General features: G+C 42.9%; 1 protein-coding gene across 2 annotated transcripts; it reads left to right on the top strand.

Annotated features, from left to right (window-relative positions):
* The first annotated feature begins 2,532 nt into the window (after positions 1–2,532).
* Positions 2,533–18,514, top strand: RNF146 (ring finger protein 146). 2 transcript variants are annotated; one of them, XM_053381850.1, is made up of 3 exons: positions 2,533–2,780; positions 13,421–13,575; positions 16,772–18,514. In XM_053381850.1, exon 3 carries the CDS (start codon positions 16,773–16,775, stop codon positions 17,820–17,822), a length of 1,050 nt encoding a protein of 349 aa, XP_053237825.1. In that variant the 5' UTR covers positions 2,533–2,780; positions 13,421–13,575; position 16,772; the 3' UTR covers positions 17,823–18,514. The 2 variants fall into 2 exon arrangements, with proteins under 2 accessions (XP_053237825.1, XP_053237826.1); XM_053381851.1 differs by lacking the exons at positions 2,533–2,780; positions 13,421–13,575 and adding an exon at positions 14,975–15,064.

The following is an 18,514-nucleotide window of genomic DNA, read 5'->3' on the forward strand; positions in this document are numbered from 1 at the left end:
AGAGCGGAAGTAAGGTTAGTAAAGGGTTTATGTTTGTTATCCTTATGTTAGCTTTTAAATATTCATTATCTGAACAGCACAACCATATCTCCTACTGAGAGTTGGATGATTGGGACATGATTACATTCAAGTCCCCTTGTCTTGGCATAACACGGGTAATTGCCAGCTTGTGCACTGAGTCAAAAGCTGTGCTGTTCCAGCAGAAGACAATTACACATGTAACTATGGCAGCTGAACCATGAGGCGCAAGGGGAAATATGGGCATGTAAGCCTGAAAGAAGAGATGCTAGCTTATTTAGCATTTCAAGGTTGGAGTTGTCTCTTGTGCATCCATGTTCTAACAATGGAATACAAGAACACACCAAGGATCCATCAAGCCTAACAGCCTGCATCCAACATGACCAATCAGACATATTTGCAAGATGGAGTAAGTCATATTTTGTGTGTTTAAAGCATCAGGTAATCACACACACAATAAGTATGATTAAGACTACAGTGCTGAAAATATGGCAATGCCAGTGAAATACAGTGGTACCTTGGTTCTCAAACATAATCCATTCCGGAAGTCCATTCGACTTCCGTAACGTTCGAAAACCAAGGCAGGGCTTCTGATTGGTGCAGGTGCATCAGAAACAATAGCCAACAGCCGCATCGGACGTTTGGCTTCTGAAAAACATTCCAAAACCAGAACACTTCCGGGTTTTTGGCATTTGGGAGTTGAAATGTTCAAGTACCAAGGCATTCAAGAATCAAGGTTCCACTGTACCATAAAAGTAGTGTTGGGCTTGGGCATGTCTACATTATGAAGCCGTTTCCAAAGGAGTAGCTGCATTGGGCTACAATCCTCATCCCAATTACCTGGGAGCAAACACCACTGAACTCAATGGGACTTAGTCTTACAGCAAAAACAACAAAAAGTATTGTGTGGAACTTTTTTTTCTTACTATTTTTTTTTATACAGTGGTACCTCTGGTTACATACGCTTCAGGTTACATACGCTTCAGGTTACAGACTCCGCTAACCCAGAAATAGTACCTCGGGTTAAGAAATTTGCTTCAGAATGAGAACAGAAATCGTGTTCTGGCGGCACGGCAGCAGTGCGAGTCCCCATTAGCTAAAGTGGTGCTTCAGGTTAAGAACAGTTTCAGGTTAAGAACGGACCTCCAGAACGAATTAAGTACTTAACCCGAGGTGCCACTGTACTATTTAACAATTTTTACTATGGAACAAGTTTTCATGGACTACAGTGTCTGCTTCACCAAATGCATGAGGTGTAATCCTCAGTTGCAGGAATGTAACATATTTGCAAGGGTGCAGGGAGTTCTTTGCAGTGGGGTTGGGGGGGGAGTGAAAATGCAAAAAGGATAGTGATGGTTTAATTAGAGAATGTATGCAAAATAAGCACAGTAGCTATTTACGACAGCACATTTTGGGAAAAGAGACAGTGCTGAGCTGACACAGAATCTGCTGGATCTCATCTGCCTTGATGCCATCTTGTGACAGGACTAATGATCCAGATGGGCGGGGTATAAATAATAAGAATAATGATGACGATGATGCCTCCCCCCCCCCATCAGCCTGGGTACTGGTGTAGTAAAAAGCTTTCTCCCCTCTCCCATATTTTCTGCCCTGACTGGTGGGGCTATGGATGCTGTGAGGGGGCTATGCTGCTCTGCCCCACTGCTGCTAACCAGGAGTTATGGTTGCATCCTTGGAGTTTAACTTCTCCTTGGAGTTTAACTTATGGATGAATTGCAAATGTACAGTTTCAGGCTGGAGTCTCCCAGTGGCATTCCTTTGTTCCTATTTTCAGGTAGGTAGCCGTGTTGGTCTGACGCAGTCAAAATAAATTTTAAAAAATATTCAGATACAGTACACTGAAACGGAAGTCACCAGACGGGGTGATTGACTCAATTGACTGCGTCAGACCAACACGGCAACCTACCTGAATCTATTTACCATATCCATTGAGTCCATCACCCATCTCCTACTACCCTTCTGAGTAATACCCCTCCCCACCCTCCCACTATATATAAGGGTCTGGTGACTTCTGTTTCAGTGTATCTGAAGAAGTGTGCAGGCACACGAAAGCTTATACCCAGAACAAACATAGTTGGTCTCTAAAGTGCTACTGGACAATTTTTTTTATTTATATTTATTTATTTCGACTTTGTTCCTATTGTGATTGTTACTGTTATTATTATTATTATTACAGCGTGACCTGGCGGACTGAAATGTTCCCCTACTGGCTTAGGGTTATATTGCCACTGATTTCTCCTGCCAGGCTTGAGGCTCTAGCGAAACCCTCTGTCACCTGCCACACAACACAGCTGCCATCCTGGGGCTCCTACACACGCTGTATATACAGAGCCGGTGACCGTCCTACTTCCTCACCCGCTCACTCATCCGCAAGAGGCGCTAGAGCGCCCACACCATCCCCCGAGCCCCATCCCTCCCTTTCCGTTCCGGCCGCGCATCTCAGCCTTGTCCCCTCCCACCTCCGGCGCCACTTCTACGCCCCTCCCTCCTTGCGTGCTGACGTCTCGGGAGCTCGAGCGCCTGCGCGCTGCCCCTCACGCGGAGGGGGGGGCGGCGGCGGCGCAGAGCAGTCTCTAATCGCCAGGCAGAGAGAGAGAGAAAGGCAGACGACGGCCGGCAGGAGGAGGAGGAGGAAGAGGAGGAGGCGGGAGCAGAGCGGCGACGGCAACGACGCTGCTTCTTCGGCTTCAACCGCCTGCGGAGGGATCAGGCGCAGCGGGGAGGCGACTCCCGTGAGGGAGGTGAGTGCGCGAGTGAACGCTGCCCTTCGGGGGATGATGGAGGAGTCGGCGCTGTGGTGGCGGAGGCGGCTCTATTGTGTCCGGGGCCTTCTTCGCTCGCCCCCCCCCCCCAGCGCCAAATCCCCGCCTCTCCGCGGCCGCTTCGCTTCTTCCGGGCAGCGGCAGACCCGAACAAAGGCCCCGTGTCGTCGTCGTTGTCCGCGCGCCCCGAGTGCACGAGCCGGCCTCTTTTTTTGGGGGGGGGAGGAGGAGTTTCGCTCGCCAGCCCTCCCTCTGGGTCACCTCTTGGCTCCGGCCTCTCGTCTCCGTCTCCCCTCGGATAGTCACTTGTTTGGGGAGCCATTAGCTCCCTCCCTCCAGCCCCCGACACGCGCAGCCACACTGGGGATGTGCGTGGGGTATCCTCCTCCTCCTCCTCCTCCTCCTTTTTTAATAGTGTTATGGGGAGGGGGGTGTTTCTCTGCCTGACCATCCTTGCTGTCAACTGCGCATTTATTTCCTAGAGATGTTTTTCTTCCTCTCTCATACATAGCCTCAGTCGCTGCTGCTGTTGCTGTTGTTTTTCCGGAAGGTGGGGGGGAAGCGTAAAACAAAAACAAACAAACAAACAAAAACAAAATCCGACTCCCTCCTCCAGGCAGAATATTTGGGGAAAGGCTGTCGTACTTGATACCCGTAAATAACAACAACAACAACAATAATGTGCGATGACAACTTCTTGTTGGGCCGATTGTTGTTTACCGTGGAAAGCTCTCTTCCAGGATTTTAAGTACTGGTTGGTGGAAAGAGATATTGTTCCACTTGTCCTTTTCCTCTCAAATAAACAGTGGGGGGTGTATGAAAAAACAACACTGCCCTGGCTCTCCCGTTGCTGCGCCACCTTTGAGGGGAGGGGACTAGAACAAAGAGCCACATGATACCATCGTTTGATACAATTGACAGCAGCTGATATTCAGGAACTGTCATTGTGAGGGGTAAAATAATCCGTATAAATATGATATTGTTATCATATCAACTAGAGAGAGCAGCTGTAGTTGAAAAGAAGTACACAAATGCTTTTAAATGACCGTGTCATTTGTATGCTTTTAATTTTACCTTTTTAAAAAAATGTTTTTCAGTTAAGAGAAAATGAGATGCTTAGCTAAACATAAGTATTTGGCCATGGGGCCTATTGGTAATTGTTTCTAATTTGAAAGGACTGCAGTTGGAAAACTTTACATTTAAGTACTGTAGTAGCTGCTGCACAGGGTATTAAAATCTAACCTTGTTTACGCATTTTTGTCACAACCACATTTTTTTTAAAAATTGAGATCAAATGAAGCTAGCTCAATTTGAAATAGTTCAAAATATGTAATTTTCAGGTAACATAGCCACAGCTTTTGGAACAAGAGGTTTGAAGTTTTAAAAAAGTGAAATGATACACTTTGCTGGACAAATTACTTAGGCCATAGCTGTTTTAATGTTGATGGATGTAATTGGAGGTGTACTCATTGACAATGTGAGTGTGTAAAGGTGCTTCATAAGTCCTAGAAGTATTAAACACTAAATGAAAAGAGGACTATCCTGGCCTGGAAATCATTGAATGTGGTTCATTGTAGCCCATAAGAGATGGCTGAAAACATCAGAGGTGCCCTGATTCAGGTAACTGTAGATACAGTATGCTGCTTAAGGTCCATTGCTGCCCTTTGTACTGCACTCAACACAGCTCAGTTGAATGCAGTAATGCATGTTAGCCCACAGGTGCTGGCCCATAACTAGATTTGTACCATTTCACCCTTCATCTTTTGCACCTCAGAACAGTAGACATGCAAGTGGAAGCTCAATAACACTAGCTTTGGATTGAAAATATTGGTTTGATAGTTCATGTCCTGATCCTAAATTTATATTGTTAACATGAAAACATGGCCTCATGTTAGGGGTACTGTATCTAGCTTTTTCTTTCAGCCTTTCTCAATGACTTTACAAGACTCCTGATAATATTTTCAATGCTTTTTCTTTACTTAAAGTTAAATTGCAATGAGATAACATGGATAGAAAGCACCCAGAAGTACTTTGCTTCCATGATTCACAACTCTGAAATCTGACAACTAAGTGCTTTTAATGCTGCTCTTTATAGCAGTCAGTTTGAGTCTTGCTGTTTTCTCTGTGTATAAATGGGAGGTGAAAATAAGTTCCTGGTCTACTTTGTAACAAACACAGGAGATTGCTTCTGTGCTGAATCTGGAATACTATTGGGAATAGATAGTAAGGAGATCTTATATTTGAATAGCAGCAAATTGGGTAATCTAGGCCAGAATAATAATTATATGCAGTGTGCCTATTAGGATGCTTTAATGTGCTTTATACATAGTTTATTTGTGTTTTTTTTACCAGAAGTAAGATGGGCTTCTATGTTTTCGCTGTGTTCATATTTGATCTAGATGACAAAGTCCAAATGAAGAACAATACAACAACAGACACACGGGTTAAAATCTGGTGGCCACTGAGAATACATGATCAGAACCAAAAAACATTTAAGAACTTCCGTAAGCAGCATAATAAAGTGAATTGAAATGGAACCAGTATTTTCCCACTGGAACACATCACAGTAGGATATATTCTGTATCTGAATTTAGAATTGAACATTCTGGGTCTGTAATCAGTTTCTGCTGAAATGAGAGGGCAAATTGCTTTTGCTCCTACTAAGTAATAAATTGATTTGACGGTGATTGTTGAAATTTATTCTGTTTTAGAGAAATGCCATAGCATGTTTTTCCTGATGCCTCTTGGTGTACAAGCCTTTCAGTTGTACATGTTCCATCAAATTAGTCTTTTTTAAAAATAGGCCACATTATTTTTAAGCTTTTTAGAAATTTGAGATGAGGTACCCAATGATATTCAGCTTTAGAACTGTGGCTGCATATGGAAAATCAAGTTGGTATCAAGGAATATCAACTTAAAATATAAGCAAATAAATTTATTGTGTATAAAAAGATGAACACACATATCCTTATGAAAGATAGTTTTAAATTTTTTTTACCTACAACCCTACTAAAGGGTAAAGGGATCCCTGACCATTAGGTCCAGTCGTGGCTGACTCTGGGGTTGCGGCACTCATCTCGCTTTATTTGCCAAGGGAGCCGGCATACAGCTTCCGGGTCATGTGGCCAGCATGACTAAGCCGCTTCTGGCAAACCAGAGCAGCGCACGGAAATGCTGTTTACCTTCCCACCGGAGCGATACCTATTTATCTATTTGCACTTTGACGTGCTTTCGAACTGCTAGGTTGGCAGGAGCAGGGACCAAGCAACGGGAGCTCACCCAGTCGCGGGGATTCAAACCGCCGACCTTCCGATCGGCAAGTCCTAGGCTCTGTGGTTTAACCCACAGCACCACCTGCATATCCAAAGAAAACAGTCATTTATCAAATGCAGATGTGCTAACAACTCCTGGTATCTTATGCATTCTTTCCTGAGAAAAGTGATAGCATGTTTTTATTAATGCCTATTGGTCTGTAAGTGCTTAGACTGGAGCATAGGGTAGATGGTAAAGGTACCCCTGCCCGTACGGGCCAGTCTTGACAGACTCTAGGGTTGTGCGCTCATCTCACTCTATAGGCCGGGAGCCAGCGCTGTCCGCAGACACTTCCGGGTCATGTGGCCAGCGTGACGAAGCTGCTCTGGCGAGCCAGAGCTGCACACGGAAACGTCGTTTACCTTCCCGCTAGTAAGCGGTCCCTATTTATCTACTTGCACCCGAGGGTGCTTTCGAACTGCTAGGTTGGCAGGCGCTGGGACTGAGCAACGGGAGCGCACCCCGCCGCGGGGATTCGAACCGCCGACCATGCGATCGGCAAGTCCTAGGCGCTAAGGCTTTTTCCCACAGCGCCACCCGTGTCCCCTAGGGTAGAGGAGAGCATCCTATATGAGTATAGCGCTTCATATTGGGAGACTTAATGGCAGTGATATTAGACAGTAGTAATTTCAAAAGAGAGAGACTCTAATCTCATGGATTTCACTGGGTCCACTAGCTGTATGCCAGTGCCCTTGATCTAGAGAATTTGGCAAATATCAGAGTGAGCACCTGAGTGCAGGTGCTATTCGCACTGCATTGTTTTCAATGGGATGTTAATCCTCTCCCTGTAATAAACTTTTGTAGGAAAGTAATTACAGATGCCAGTTTTCACCTGTATGACATAGAAGTCATAGTTTGGTAGGAAAACTAAGGAATAGACAAAATGTCCAGGTTGGCATAAGCTATTTTCCAGAAGTGCTGTTGGCCGGTATTGTGCAGTACCTCTTATGAACCATGGCACATATATTTGCAAAGAGTTTGTCAAGCTGTAAGATTTGGGGGTGTTTTAAGAATGGCTGAAGTAATATATTATTATTTATTATGTATTGCCAAATTTCATGGACTCCAAAAAAGGTTTCATGACACCACAAATCATACACATGTCCAGAATAGTGTCCTTTTGACATGGCAGTGAATTGTGTCTTTTCCAGCAATTTGGGTGCAAGACACTATCAAAGGTATCACTCTATCATATAACAGACAAAATATGTAAACAGGAGCTGGAGTTGTGCACCCCACAATAAGGAGACTGTTTCCTACAATATGACATAAACTAAACTTTGAGAGTCTCATTGAGAATTGTTTCCAGGAGATGTAGATATATAAGTTATAGTGGCCCAAAGCTGAACTTGTTCTCTCTCTCTCTATTTCAGCAGATATTGGCATTATTATATTATAAGCCCAAGGAACTTTAAAAACTTTGATTCACCTCAAGTGGTACAGGAGAGTGTCTTCTACAAGATGACTTAAAATATGTCAAAATATATAGAATATAGTCAAAATATGTAGAAGAGAATAAGGAACTGGGGGCTGTGTACCCCATAATATATTTGTCCTACCACTAATCATATAAAACCTACTCAAGATATATGTCCTGTATAAGGTGGCATAGATTCTAGTGGGCACAATATGTTTTCTAGTGTATGAGTTCACACCAATAACTACAAAAGGGGTATAAACTAACTCCTGATGGTTTGAGTGTATTTTTGGGGGTGGCCCAAGGATTGTTGTGGGAGTGCTTACTCCACCCCACCCCTGTTCGTTCCTCATTTATAGGTACAATCTCCAGGACATTTGAGTATATTATTTGAGGTGGCATAAAGCCTTTTATAGGACAACCCCGCCCCGTTCCTCCTTTTTCATATTTTGGCTATTATTGACCTTTGATGTGTTTTGCATCCAGAGTTTTAGTCCAGATACAGTTCACTGCTGTGTTATAGAGGTCAGTGTTCTCAAGCTGTTTGATTTCTAGTGGCCCACAGACCCACCCCCTTGCTTATTTTCTATGTATTTTGGCATGGGGTGTGTCCAAATGAAGAATTGGCCTGGAGTCAATATAGTTCTATCTCATTAGGGTCACCTTGCCTGGAGGTCTGGATATATGATTTGTAGAAAGATGGTCCTGCCACATCTATCAAGTATAAAATACCATATCCACGAAAACGCAGCCACTTCCACAATCTGGAGGAGACAAGTATGAGCAAGATGCTTGTATGTGCATAATTCAGACACATTTCTAAACACACATCTTTATGTGACATATCTTCCACATTAAATTGCTTTCAATGGGGTGTATATTGAATATGCTTATGGGGGAGGACTTCTAAAATAGCCTATTAAATTAAATTATAATGACATAATGGCATTAATTGACAAAATACTGTATGTAGATGAGAACAAGAAGCTGAGGGCATACACCCCAAAATAAGCCATAGCTCCCTAGGCTTGCGAATAGCAGCCTGCATCCCGAAGCCTGGGGCACGCTGAGCAGCGCTCCCCGGGCTTCGGGCTGGTATCCGCAAGCCTGGAGAGCCCGTGGGCTTGCGGGTAGCAGCCTGCAAGCTCTGGGAGCGATGGCGAGGTTGAGCGCAACCTCGCCATTGCTCCTGGACCCATTCTGGGGTCGGGGGAATTTTTTTTTCTTTATCCCCCCCCCCCCAAAAAATAAGTGCGCCCTATGGGCCGGTGCGCCCTATAGGGCGAAAAATACGGTACTTTAGTTCAAGCTCATCTGCCAACACATTTTTTTCTGTGAAATTTCAAATGAGCTACACAGTCATATTTGATTTTTCTGTGTCAACTGGGGAAGGGAAACTTTTGGGTTCTAGGAAGAACTTTTGTTCTGTACAGCAGCTCACTTGACAATAAGGAATTACATTCCCAAGGTTACTAGCTAAGATGCTTTTGTTGCATTTATATAGCATCATTCTAGTTTTCAGCCTTATTTTTCTCTTCCTGAACCATTTCATTGCTCATTTGTGCCCTTTCATGCCTTAATAGATGAATAGCTTACCTTTTCTGGGTGTCACCAAATGACCTAGGAACTGCAGAAAAGTAACTCACAACTTACATGCGTTTAACTTGTGCACGTTCAGCTTTATGCACTTGACAAAAAAAAAAAATTAAAAGGGGGCAGGCATCTGGGAATGAAGACTTTGGGAGTCCCACTCGCCATTGAACCCAATGTGTTTTGACTATATGTGATTTTCATTTTATGCACTGTCCCTAGAATGTAACCCCAGCATGTTGAGATTTACCTGTATCTAATACACCTCTTCCTCTGTGTCCTCACTTTCTTGGTGGTTAATCTCTATTTGTCAACCCCTCTATCCTGACAATCTCCAAGACTGAGAATGTTCAGATGTGCCGTAAGACTTTCCTGATTCAACCAGTGTTTAGTGAGTGGAAGTAAATAAGCAGTCGTCCACAAAATAAAGCACACAGTTCCTTTATATAAAGATAGATGAACATGTAATTGAAGTATTTTAATCTTGCTAGGAGAGTTTGTAAGTACTGGATCTTTAGTGCATCATAGGTTAAATGCAGTGATTGAGTGAAATCATTTTCTAAACTTGCCTTTAAAACATTTATAGCCTTTAAAAATATCATTACTTCAATCTTATAATTATACTGTGGTCCGTTTCCTAAAAATAATTATATGCTTATTTCAATAAAAAGCACACTTTCTTAACTCTATGATAAATCTTTAATTTTTTATCTCCTCTTTTAATTATTCATCCATCTTCCTTCCATTCTGTCCATTGGAGGCTGGTTTATCCTTGCAGGTGGAAAACATTTTGACTTTCAGGTAGCATGCACTTATGATTCAAAGGCTGTTACACTGCAACATTTTTCAGAACAAATTTGTTCTGTCTGATAGGCAACTTATGAGGTGGTGGATGGTTAATGGTATTAACCTTGATGCATAACGTAAGGCCAAGTGGACTGGTCTTATCTCTCCTGGGGGAATTCCAAATGCCTTTTGTTTGCAACCTTTTCCTGTGCTTTTTGGGGAAACAAGGCCTGCAAGTATGTATCAAAATTCGAGATGGGAGAATGACTACATCACTATATGTACCTTGTTTCTTCCTGAATTTAGAAGCATGTTACAGAGTTTGTGACAGTTTTTCTAGCCTCATACAGCCACCAGTTACATTGCGGAGCACCTGAGGCACATTTACCATATTAATTTCTGGGAGAATGAAAAGCTAGTATGCTTCTGAAGCAGAACACTGGAAGAAGGGGATAGGGATCAGGGATGAGAAAGAAATGGAGCAAAACACGACAGTGAATAAAGGCAGAACTGAGACCTGGTTGAGAAAAATAGGGCCTTCAGCAAGACAGTGCTGTTACATTAGAGCTGGGAGTGCAGGAACCTGCAGTGTTGCAGATAATGAACAGTTGTGGGATACAGAAAAAGGGGTAAGATCCTGGGGACAAGAGAGTGCACTATGAGGAGTTCAGACAGAGCTGTGTGGATGCAGAGAGGAGAGCCCACTGTGAGGTGCAGAGAGAAACAGGAAGTTGTATGATAGATTAAAAAAACATACGGAGTTACAGTTTTAACTTAAACTATTTTTTTTTACTGTTAACATAGCACCTGGCTCTCATGAGTTAGTAGAAATCTAAAAGTGGCACTCCAAGTGAATTGTGTATCTCTGCCCTAAAGTAATGTTTTAAAAAGAAAAATCACATGACACCTGTCTGCCTGGTTATAGCCTATTTTATTTTTTAAAAAGGAAAAAGGTGAAACAATTACATGCAGCACACAAGGGACTTCAGTGCAGAGGTTATTACTCAAAAGTTTTAATTGGAAGTTCAGCCAAAATCTTCCCAAAGCTCTTTTCAATTATGTACATTACCATTAACCTCTCTGCAGGACTTGTCGATTTCTTGACTTTATTTAGCTGTATTCATATGAGATGAATTTAATGTATGCAGTAAAATTTCACTTAAATAGATCTGCTTAGGCATTTGAGAGTTCTGCATCCTCAAGTTCAATAAAAAGTGCCTTTCAGTGTAACCTCTCTAGCAGAAAATGAAATGTAATGCATCTTGGTTAGATAGCTGTCTAGACATTGTGTTTTAAAACTCTAACTGAACAGGACTGGTAAATGCTGTGAAGCAGAACCTTTCAGTTTGGGGTGAGTTTGAGGTTTGCCATGAGAGAAGTCTGAATATGATGAGGAGAAAGGAGAGCATTGTATTAGGTTAAGTGGTAGGATTTGAATTTTGGGTGCCTTTGCCTTGGAACCTGCAGACCTCAAAATATCCTGCCCTAATAGTCTAATAGAATATTCAAGAAATAATATGATGGCTTTTGACATTCAACAGACTGGTTCCCCAGCCTTCCAGTGGACTAACATATTCTAGAGCAGCTTACTTTAATTGCCAGCATGAATTGATTGATTTTTATTTTATTTAGCAAAATTAATTGTATACTGCTTGATCGTTTTATTTTTGTAAACCACTTAGCAGTTCTACTGGCAAACATCAAAACTGTCAAGAAAATACAAAGTTAAATCAGGTACTTTTAAAAATTCAAAATGGAAATAAAATAAGCAGTTAAGCAATAAAAATAGATTAAAGCACATGTCAGCTTCTACATATCTGGATAGGCTTGTCTGAACAGAAATGTTTTTAGCCGGTACTGAAAAGAGTAAAGTGAAGCCTCCTGCCTGATGACAATAGGCAGACAGTTTCAAAGTGCAGGTGCTGCTAAACCTAAAGACTGATTTCTTACAAGTGCAGAATGAATGTTTTGTGGTGTTAGTCCTGCAGATCAAAGTGGTCAGGTAGATATAGAGGGTAAATCGATCACTCAGGTAAACTCGTCCCAAGCTATTATAAGCTATAGTATATGCTAACAGTAACACCTTGAAATTTGCCTGGTAACAAACAGAGATCTCTGAGCAAGGGTGTTATATGTTGACAATGTCTCTCTTCTGCCAGCAACTTTTCTGCATCATTCAGCACTAACTGCAGTTTCCAGTTCAAGCTCAAGGGAAGACTCACATTGAGTGCATTGCAGTAATCCAGTTTTGAAGTTACTAATGCTTGAACTGGGAGGCGGGTGGCGCTGTGGGTTAAACCACAGAGCCTAGGACTTGCCGATCAAAAGGTCGGCAGGTCAAATCCCCGCGACGGGGTGAGCTCCCGTTGCTCGGTCCCTGCTCCTACCAACCTAGCAGTTCAAAAGCACATCAAAGTGCAAGTAGATAAATAGGTACCGCTCTGGCGGGAAAGTAAACGGCGTTTCCGTGCGCTGCTCTGGTTTGCCAGAAGCGGCTTAGTCATGCTGGTCACATGACCCGGAAGCTGTATGCCAGCTCCCTCGGCCAATAAAGTGAGATGAGCGCTGCAACCCCAGAGTCGGCCACGACTGGACCTAATGGTCATGGGCCCCTTTACCTTAATGCTTAATGCTTGAACTACTATGGAAAAGTCCTCCCTGGCTGTAGGTGTTCTACAGGCTGCAGTTGGTAAAGGACACTTCTAGCCACTTAAGTTGCTTGGGCCTCCTGTAACAAAGATAGATCCAGACTGCAAACCTGTTGCTTCAGAGGGAGTGCAACCTGTCCAGAGCTGATCAGTTTCTCAGACACGAGAACCACTCACCTACATAGTCTCTTTGATCTCAAAACTGTTTGCTACTTTGATCTTAAAATGACTTAAGAGAACATATCCATGAAATAAAAGAAAATGCATCAGATGTAATAACTGAGTAACTGAGTTCACCGTGGAAGAGCCTCCAGCTGGAAGGCTATTGGCTTAACTGAAACTTTTGCCATTGCCTCCTCTGTTCCCAAAACCAATTCCATTCTCATTTGTTCTGTCTCATTGAAGCAGCAGGAGAGGCAAGACGGTGTACGTAATGCCAGCAATTGAACTGGCTGGGTCCAGCTGCCATTTGGCTCCTTCTCTCCCAGAACTGTTTTGTTCACTGATTCTGACATCCTTGTCTATGGCACAGTGGGTCAGTGTGGCTAGCTGCTAACCACAATGTTGGCTGTGGGCAGGATTGCAAGGGGTTGGACTAGATGACCCTTGGGGTCTCCTTCAGCTCTACAATAAAACAGCTGATTACTAAATTTGCTTATTTTCATTCCCATCTCTTTTTGTACTTGTATTGTAAGCCACTATTATCATTGTGTGTTATCATGGCTAGTTGGACAGAAAGCTGCTATTTATAAATATAGTTCATACTTATAGTTCATAAATATATTTATATTATATTTATAGTTCATAAATATAAATAATTGGTTACTCTAAGTCTGATGGCTCTTTATTTTCTCCTTAACTTGCAGTGGGACGCTGGCATTGCCCATGTCCAGAAAGCAGCATGCAAGAAGAATAAGTTGTTAACTGGGAAACAAGGCACTCAGCTCTGATTAGATACTTATAAAGATGGTTTAATTTTGCAATATGTTCTAAGAAGAGTGATAAGAAGAAAAAAAAGAAGGTAAGGTCAATGTGATGTAGATCTTGTATGTGTCCAAGTATGGAGTTGGTATTTCAAATGTGACTTGTACTTGATACGGTGAACTACAAGTGCACAGTAAAAAATTCATCCCCTCTCAGACATCAAGCTAGAGAGAGGTTAAAACTAGCTGTTTTGTCAGTAGGTGGCTGAGGAACTCTGAGAACCTTGGCTGCCCACTGCCAAAACAAGCTCCATTCTTTTGTTCTGTCTTCAGGTGGGAAGGGTGGGCTGGCTTTTGAAAATGAGCAGCTGAGGTATTTGGAGTAAGTGGGCAGGCCAGCACTGTAGAAGCCCCTTCTGCCTTGCTACAGCTGTAAGCTAGAGAGGGAAAGGGATTGTCCCTGGTCATCTGATGCTGTGTGAGGTTGGGGACTAAAACTGCAATCCTTAAAAGTTCTTACTTTGCACTAAGCACTACTGAATGTAGGGATTTACTTCTGAGTAAATTCATAAGAAGGTGGTAAAGGGGAGTAGGTGAGGAATGTTTAACTGTGTTTCTGGTGCATTTTTTTATACTTATTTTGGTTTTCTATACACTGCAGTATTTTAAAATGTGAGCCATCTTATAAATCTTTAAAATAAATAAATGTTTCTGGCAATCTCATCTTTTTGTTTGATTACAGGGGCCAGCCTAAACTTGTTGAACTCTGTTCCCTTACTAAACAAATGCTTTTGTACTGTTAATGGGTATTATGAGGATCTCAATGCATGCTGTCACTTTTTAATTGTGGAATTACTCAGGTGTACCAAGTTCTCTTTTTTCTGCTTGGTTTCCCAACCTGCTGGGACACCCAAGTAAGTGGATATAGGATTGCAGCCTTAGTCTGTGTGTTGCACAAACCTTCACACAAAATCTCACCTTGAAATTTGTAAAATCCGGAATACATAAGCCAGAATTTTTTAACCTTTTTGAGTCCATGGCTCCCTTGGCCAACTGCATTCTTTCTGTGGTACCCCTGTGGGGTTCAGAATCCCAGTTATGTCACCCCTTGCCTGCAGAGCTGGCAGCCTCTCACCCTTTTTCAAACACCCTCCCTTGTGGAGTGTTCCCTCAGCCTCCTCTCCTCTCCCCTCTCCTTGGGAGTCTTCTGGGCAGCCGCTGCCTCCGCCCTTAGTCTCTGAGCTGCCCCCACTTCCCCAAAGGGAGGTGCCTCCTCACACTGCCCCACAGGGGTCTGGGAAGAGGATGCCCCCAGCCTTAGTGGCTCAGTGGAGACTGGCCAAATGTGAACCTGAGGCCTGCACCTTACCTTGGAAGCCAGCCCCAGAGGCACCATTTGCTTGTGGAGGTTATAGCCAGGGTTGCTACAACAAACAGCTGTGCAAGCCTTTGGGAGCCAGAGATGCAAGAGGGCATCAGAGGAGGGAGGGAAGGAAAGAAGGCCAGAGGCCAGTGTTGCCGTGGCACCCCTGAACATCATTCAAGGCACCCCAGAGTGCCGTGGCACACGGGTTGAAAACCACTGACGTAAGCAGATAACCATGGCTTTCTATTCCTGAAGTCACATGTTCAGACATCCTAGATGGATCAAGCAACTATTGACTGCATTTTGCTAAATAAATACAGTAGACTTGGGCTAAAATCTTTATTCAAATATTTTTCTGGCCTTGTGTTTGTGAAATGAAAACACATAATCAAGATTTGGGACCCAGATCCTCTGACTTAACTGTGTCCAATTTTTTGTGATATTGTGCTGTGCTATATGCAAAAAGTAGGGAGTCAAGACTGACCAAGGCCAAACACTCTTTTGTACAGATTGTGATGGGTTCATTAATTCTTTGACAAAAAGCCATGACATTTGTTCACTTCACTGTCATCTCAGCAAAAATTGCAAGGAGCATGAATGACACTTGTTTTATTTATACACATATGCAGAATATACAATCTACTGAATGTAAGCAACATGCTTCAAATAAATAAAATGCCTACAAGAATAAAAAGTTGCAGTGATACAGATGTTATAAACTCCTTGGATGGGGAGTATGGGGAAATAAGGAGATCTGTGCTTATAGCACTGAAAATACATTAAAATGGGTGCCAGGCAGGCCCATCTGGGGAAGGAATTCAAGTAAATAAAATGCAATAAGAAGGTCATTTCTCTACTTGCCATTTACCTGAGATGGCAGGGTAACTAGAGAAGACTTTTGATGCAGGTTGATGCAGAAGCATGTTCCTTCAAGTATTCGGGTCTCAACCTCTGCAGGGCTTTAAAGTTAAGCACCAGTGCAGTAAATTGGCTCTACAAACAGACCAGTAGCCAGTAGAGATCTTGACGCACAGACAAGATATGATTCCAATAACGAGTCCTGGTTAGTACCAAAAACAGCTGCTAAGATACTAATGGCAGCTTCTGAGCAGAAAGCCCCTGAACAAGGTACTGTGGTAGCATAGCAAAGTTACTGTAGGTAGGCTGTATCTCTCCAGGAGGGGCTGCATCTGACATAGCTGGTGGAAGGTACTCTATACCATACTGGCCCTGCATTGATGAAGATGGATCTGTGGGCACCCCTATCCAGAACAGATGACACATAGGAACTACTACCACCATTTACATATTCTCAGTTTATTCATCATCATCCAGCCCCCCCCCCCCGTGATCTCAAGTATCAATTTTAAACTTCATTGCCTAACTTCAATCAGAGGCGAGGGAGCTGAATGTTTCATGCAGATAATGAGGGACCAGATAGGACCCTATAGTGTAAATTCCTAGGGCTTAGCAGTAGTCACCCAGCACAATGTTCCAGAAGTTCCATGTTACTTAACTAAGCACTAGCAGTGGTGATCAGAGGCAAAGTAGTTATGGAGGACAGCTATCTTGGTGTTGAAACATTAATATGCAATTTTGTTTCACCCTTTCTCTAGTGTGGTACTGTAAACTATCATATTTGCATCCTGTCGTTTATATATATTAGGTTGCTCATTTACTTCATTCTTGTAGAGTGAGCTTCATGCGCAGGCAGCAGCTTGAACCCAGATCTTCCAGCCCATATTTTCTGCAGCACACTGATTGTCATTGCAGATTGATATTTTGTTTTGTCTGTATATGATGCTGTTCATGTACATTTTTGTAGCTTTTTTCAGTTGTTATAAACTGTTTAGGATAAAGTCCTGTGGTTAAGCAAAGTAGGCTAACAGTAGGTCCTGCCAAATTATGATACTTTTGTTGTTCTCTAGGATGGCCGGTTGCGGTGAGATCGATCACTCAATCAACATGCTTCCCACAAACAAGAAGACAAATGAATCATGTTCCGGTGCAGCACCATCTCTCATGGTCCCTGAATGTGCTATCTGTCTGCAAACATGTGTCCACCCTGTGAGTCTGCCTTGTAAACATGTCTTCTGTTATCTGTGTGTGAAAGGAGCTTCCTGGCTGGGAAAGAGATGTGCACTTTGTCGTCAGGAGATCCCGGAGGACTTTCTTGATAAGCCAACCTTACTGTCACCTGAGGAACTCAAAGCAGCCAGTAGAGGCAATGGGGAATATGCCTGGTACTATGAAGGCAGAAATGGATGGTGGCAGTATGATGAACGTACCAGTAGGGAGCTGGAAGATGCCTTTTCCAAAGGTAAAAAGAGCACTGAAATGTTAATTGCTGGGTTCTTATATGTGGCAGATCTTGAGAACATGGTTCAGTATAGGCGAAATGAGCATGGACGTCGCAGGAAAATAAAACGGGACATAATAGATATTCCAAAGAAGGGAGTGGCTGGGCTTAGGTTGGACTGTGACTCTAATGCTATCAATCTAGCAAGAGAGAGCTCTGCTGATGGTGCAGACAGCACACCAGCTCTAGGAGCTGCTGCTGGGCAGCCTCTAGCAACTGCTTCTGTTAGACCCCTTCCTTCACTAGATGGTCAACCGACAAGCCCTGCAACGCCATCACCTGATGCAAGCACTCTAGAGAACTCTTTTGCCAACTTGCAAATAAATGGAGACAGTATGGTTGAAAGGAGCCATAGGGGTGAGGGAGAGGAAGACCATGAATCATCGTCTTCTGGTAGGGTGCCAGTTCTTGACACCTCCATTGAGGAAACAGAATCGGATGCTAGCAGCGATAGTGAGGATGTGTCTGCCCAACTTCAGTTGCCTGTATCCTCTGCTCAGCAGAGACATCTGAATGCAAGTCAGCCAGCCTTGGATAGACCAGTGGTGGGGAGTGGGGTGGGAAGCACCAGTGTAAGGTCTAGAAGGCCTGATGGACAGTGCACAGTAACTGAAGTTTAAATCTAGAGCCATGTTTTGAAAACTCAGTCTTGTATATGTACATTTTGTCTGTATTGGCATTGCATTCCAGCCTAGCAATGTATTCAAAGTGTTTCAGGGTGGGAGGAGGGGAAAGGGAAAACCAAGCCTGGTCCTTGAACTTGTAAGAAAATCTCTTAATGTCTTGGCTGGAAGATTCAATGTTTGAAGAAAAAAACAAAACCCTGGGGTGTGTTAATGGTTTGACAGCTACTTAGCAATACCCAGTTTCGTAAATGTCTCACGTTTTATTTTGTAGTATATGCTCATCCCCAGTAAAACCCTGTCCCCCTTTTTGACCAGTGTATATTCACTGTACAACTTGGAAATGTCATCATTCTTCATTGCATTAAGTATCTTTACTATCTGCATGGATTGATGTATGGAAGGAAAACTAAAGTGAACTGGAAATGAACAAGAATTGGGGGTATGAACCAGATGCTTAATTTTAACATAAAGTAGGTGTGACTTCTAAAGTTCAGATGTTTTACTAAACAAAGAGCAATCATCTTCCTGAATGAAATGTAAAATAACTTCTGTTGCAGAGTTTTACTTGTAAACACTTCATGGTGTCTTCATCGGCTCTTCCGTCTAGTCCCTGTAGCTTGTTTGTTTTCTTGTTCCGTCTGGTTTTTGTTACAAAATTTATAATTTAATAAACTACATTTTATCAA

This window comes from Podarcis raffonei, chromosome 3, assembly GCF_027172205.1.
Source record: "Podarcis raffonei isolate rPodRaf1 chromosome 3, rPodRaf1.pri, whole genome shotgun sequence".
Classification (NCBI taxonomy): Eukaryota; Metazoa; Chordata; class Lepidosauria; order Squamata; family Lacertidae; genus Podarcis; species Podarcis raffonei.

What these genes read in the sequence shown, in the direction of transcription:
- RNF146 (XM_053381850.1), top strand. Translation starts at nt 16,773, where the DNA reads ATGGCCGGTTGCGGTGAGATCGATCACTCAATCAACATGCTTCCCACA.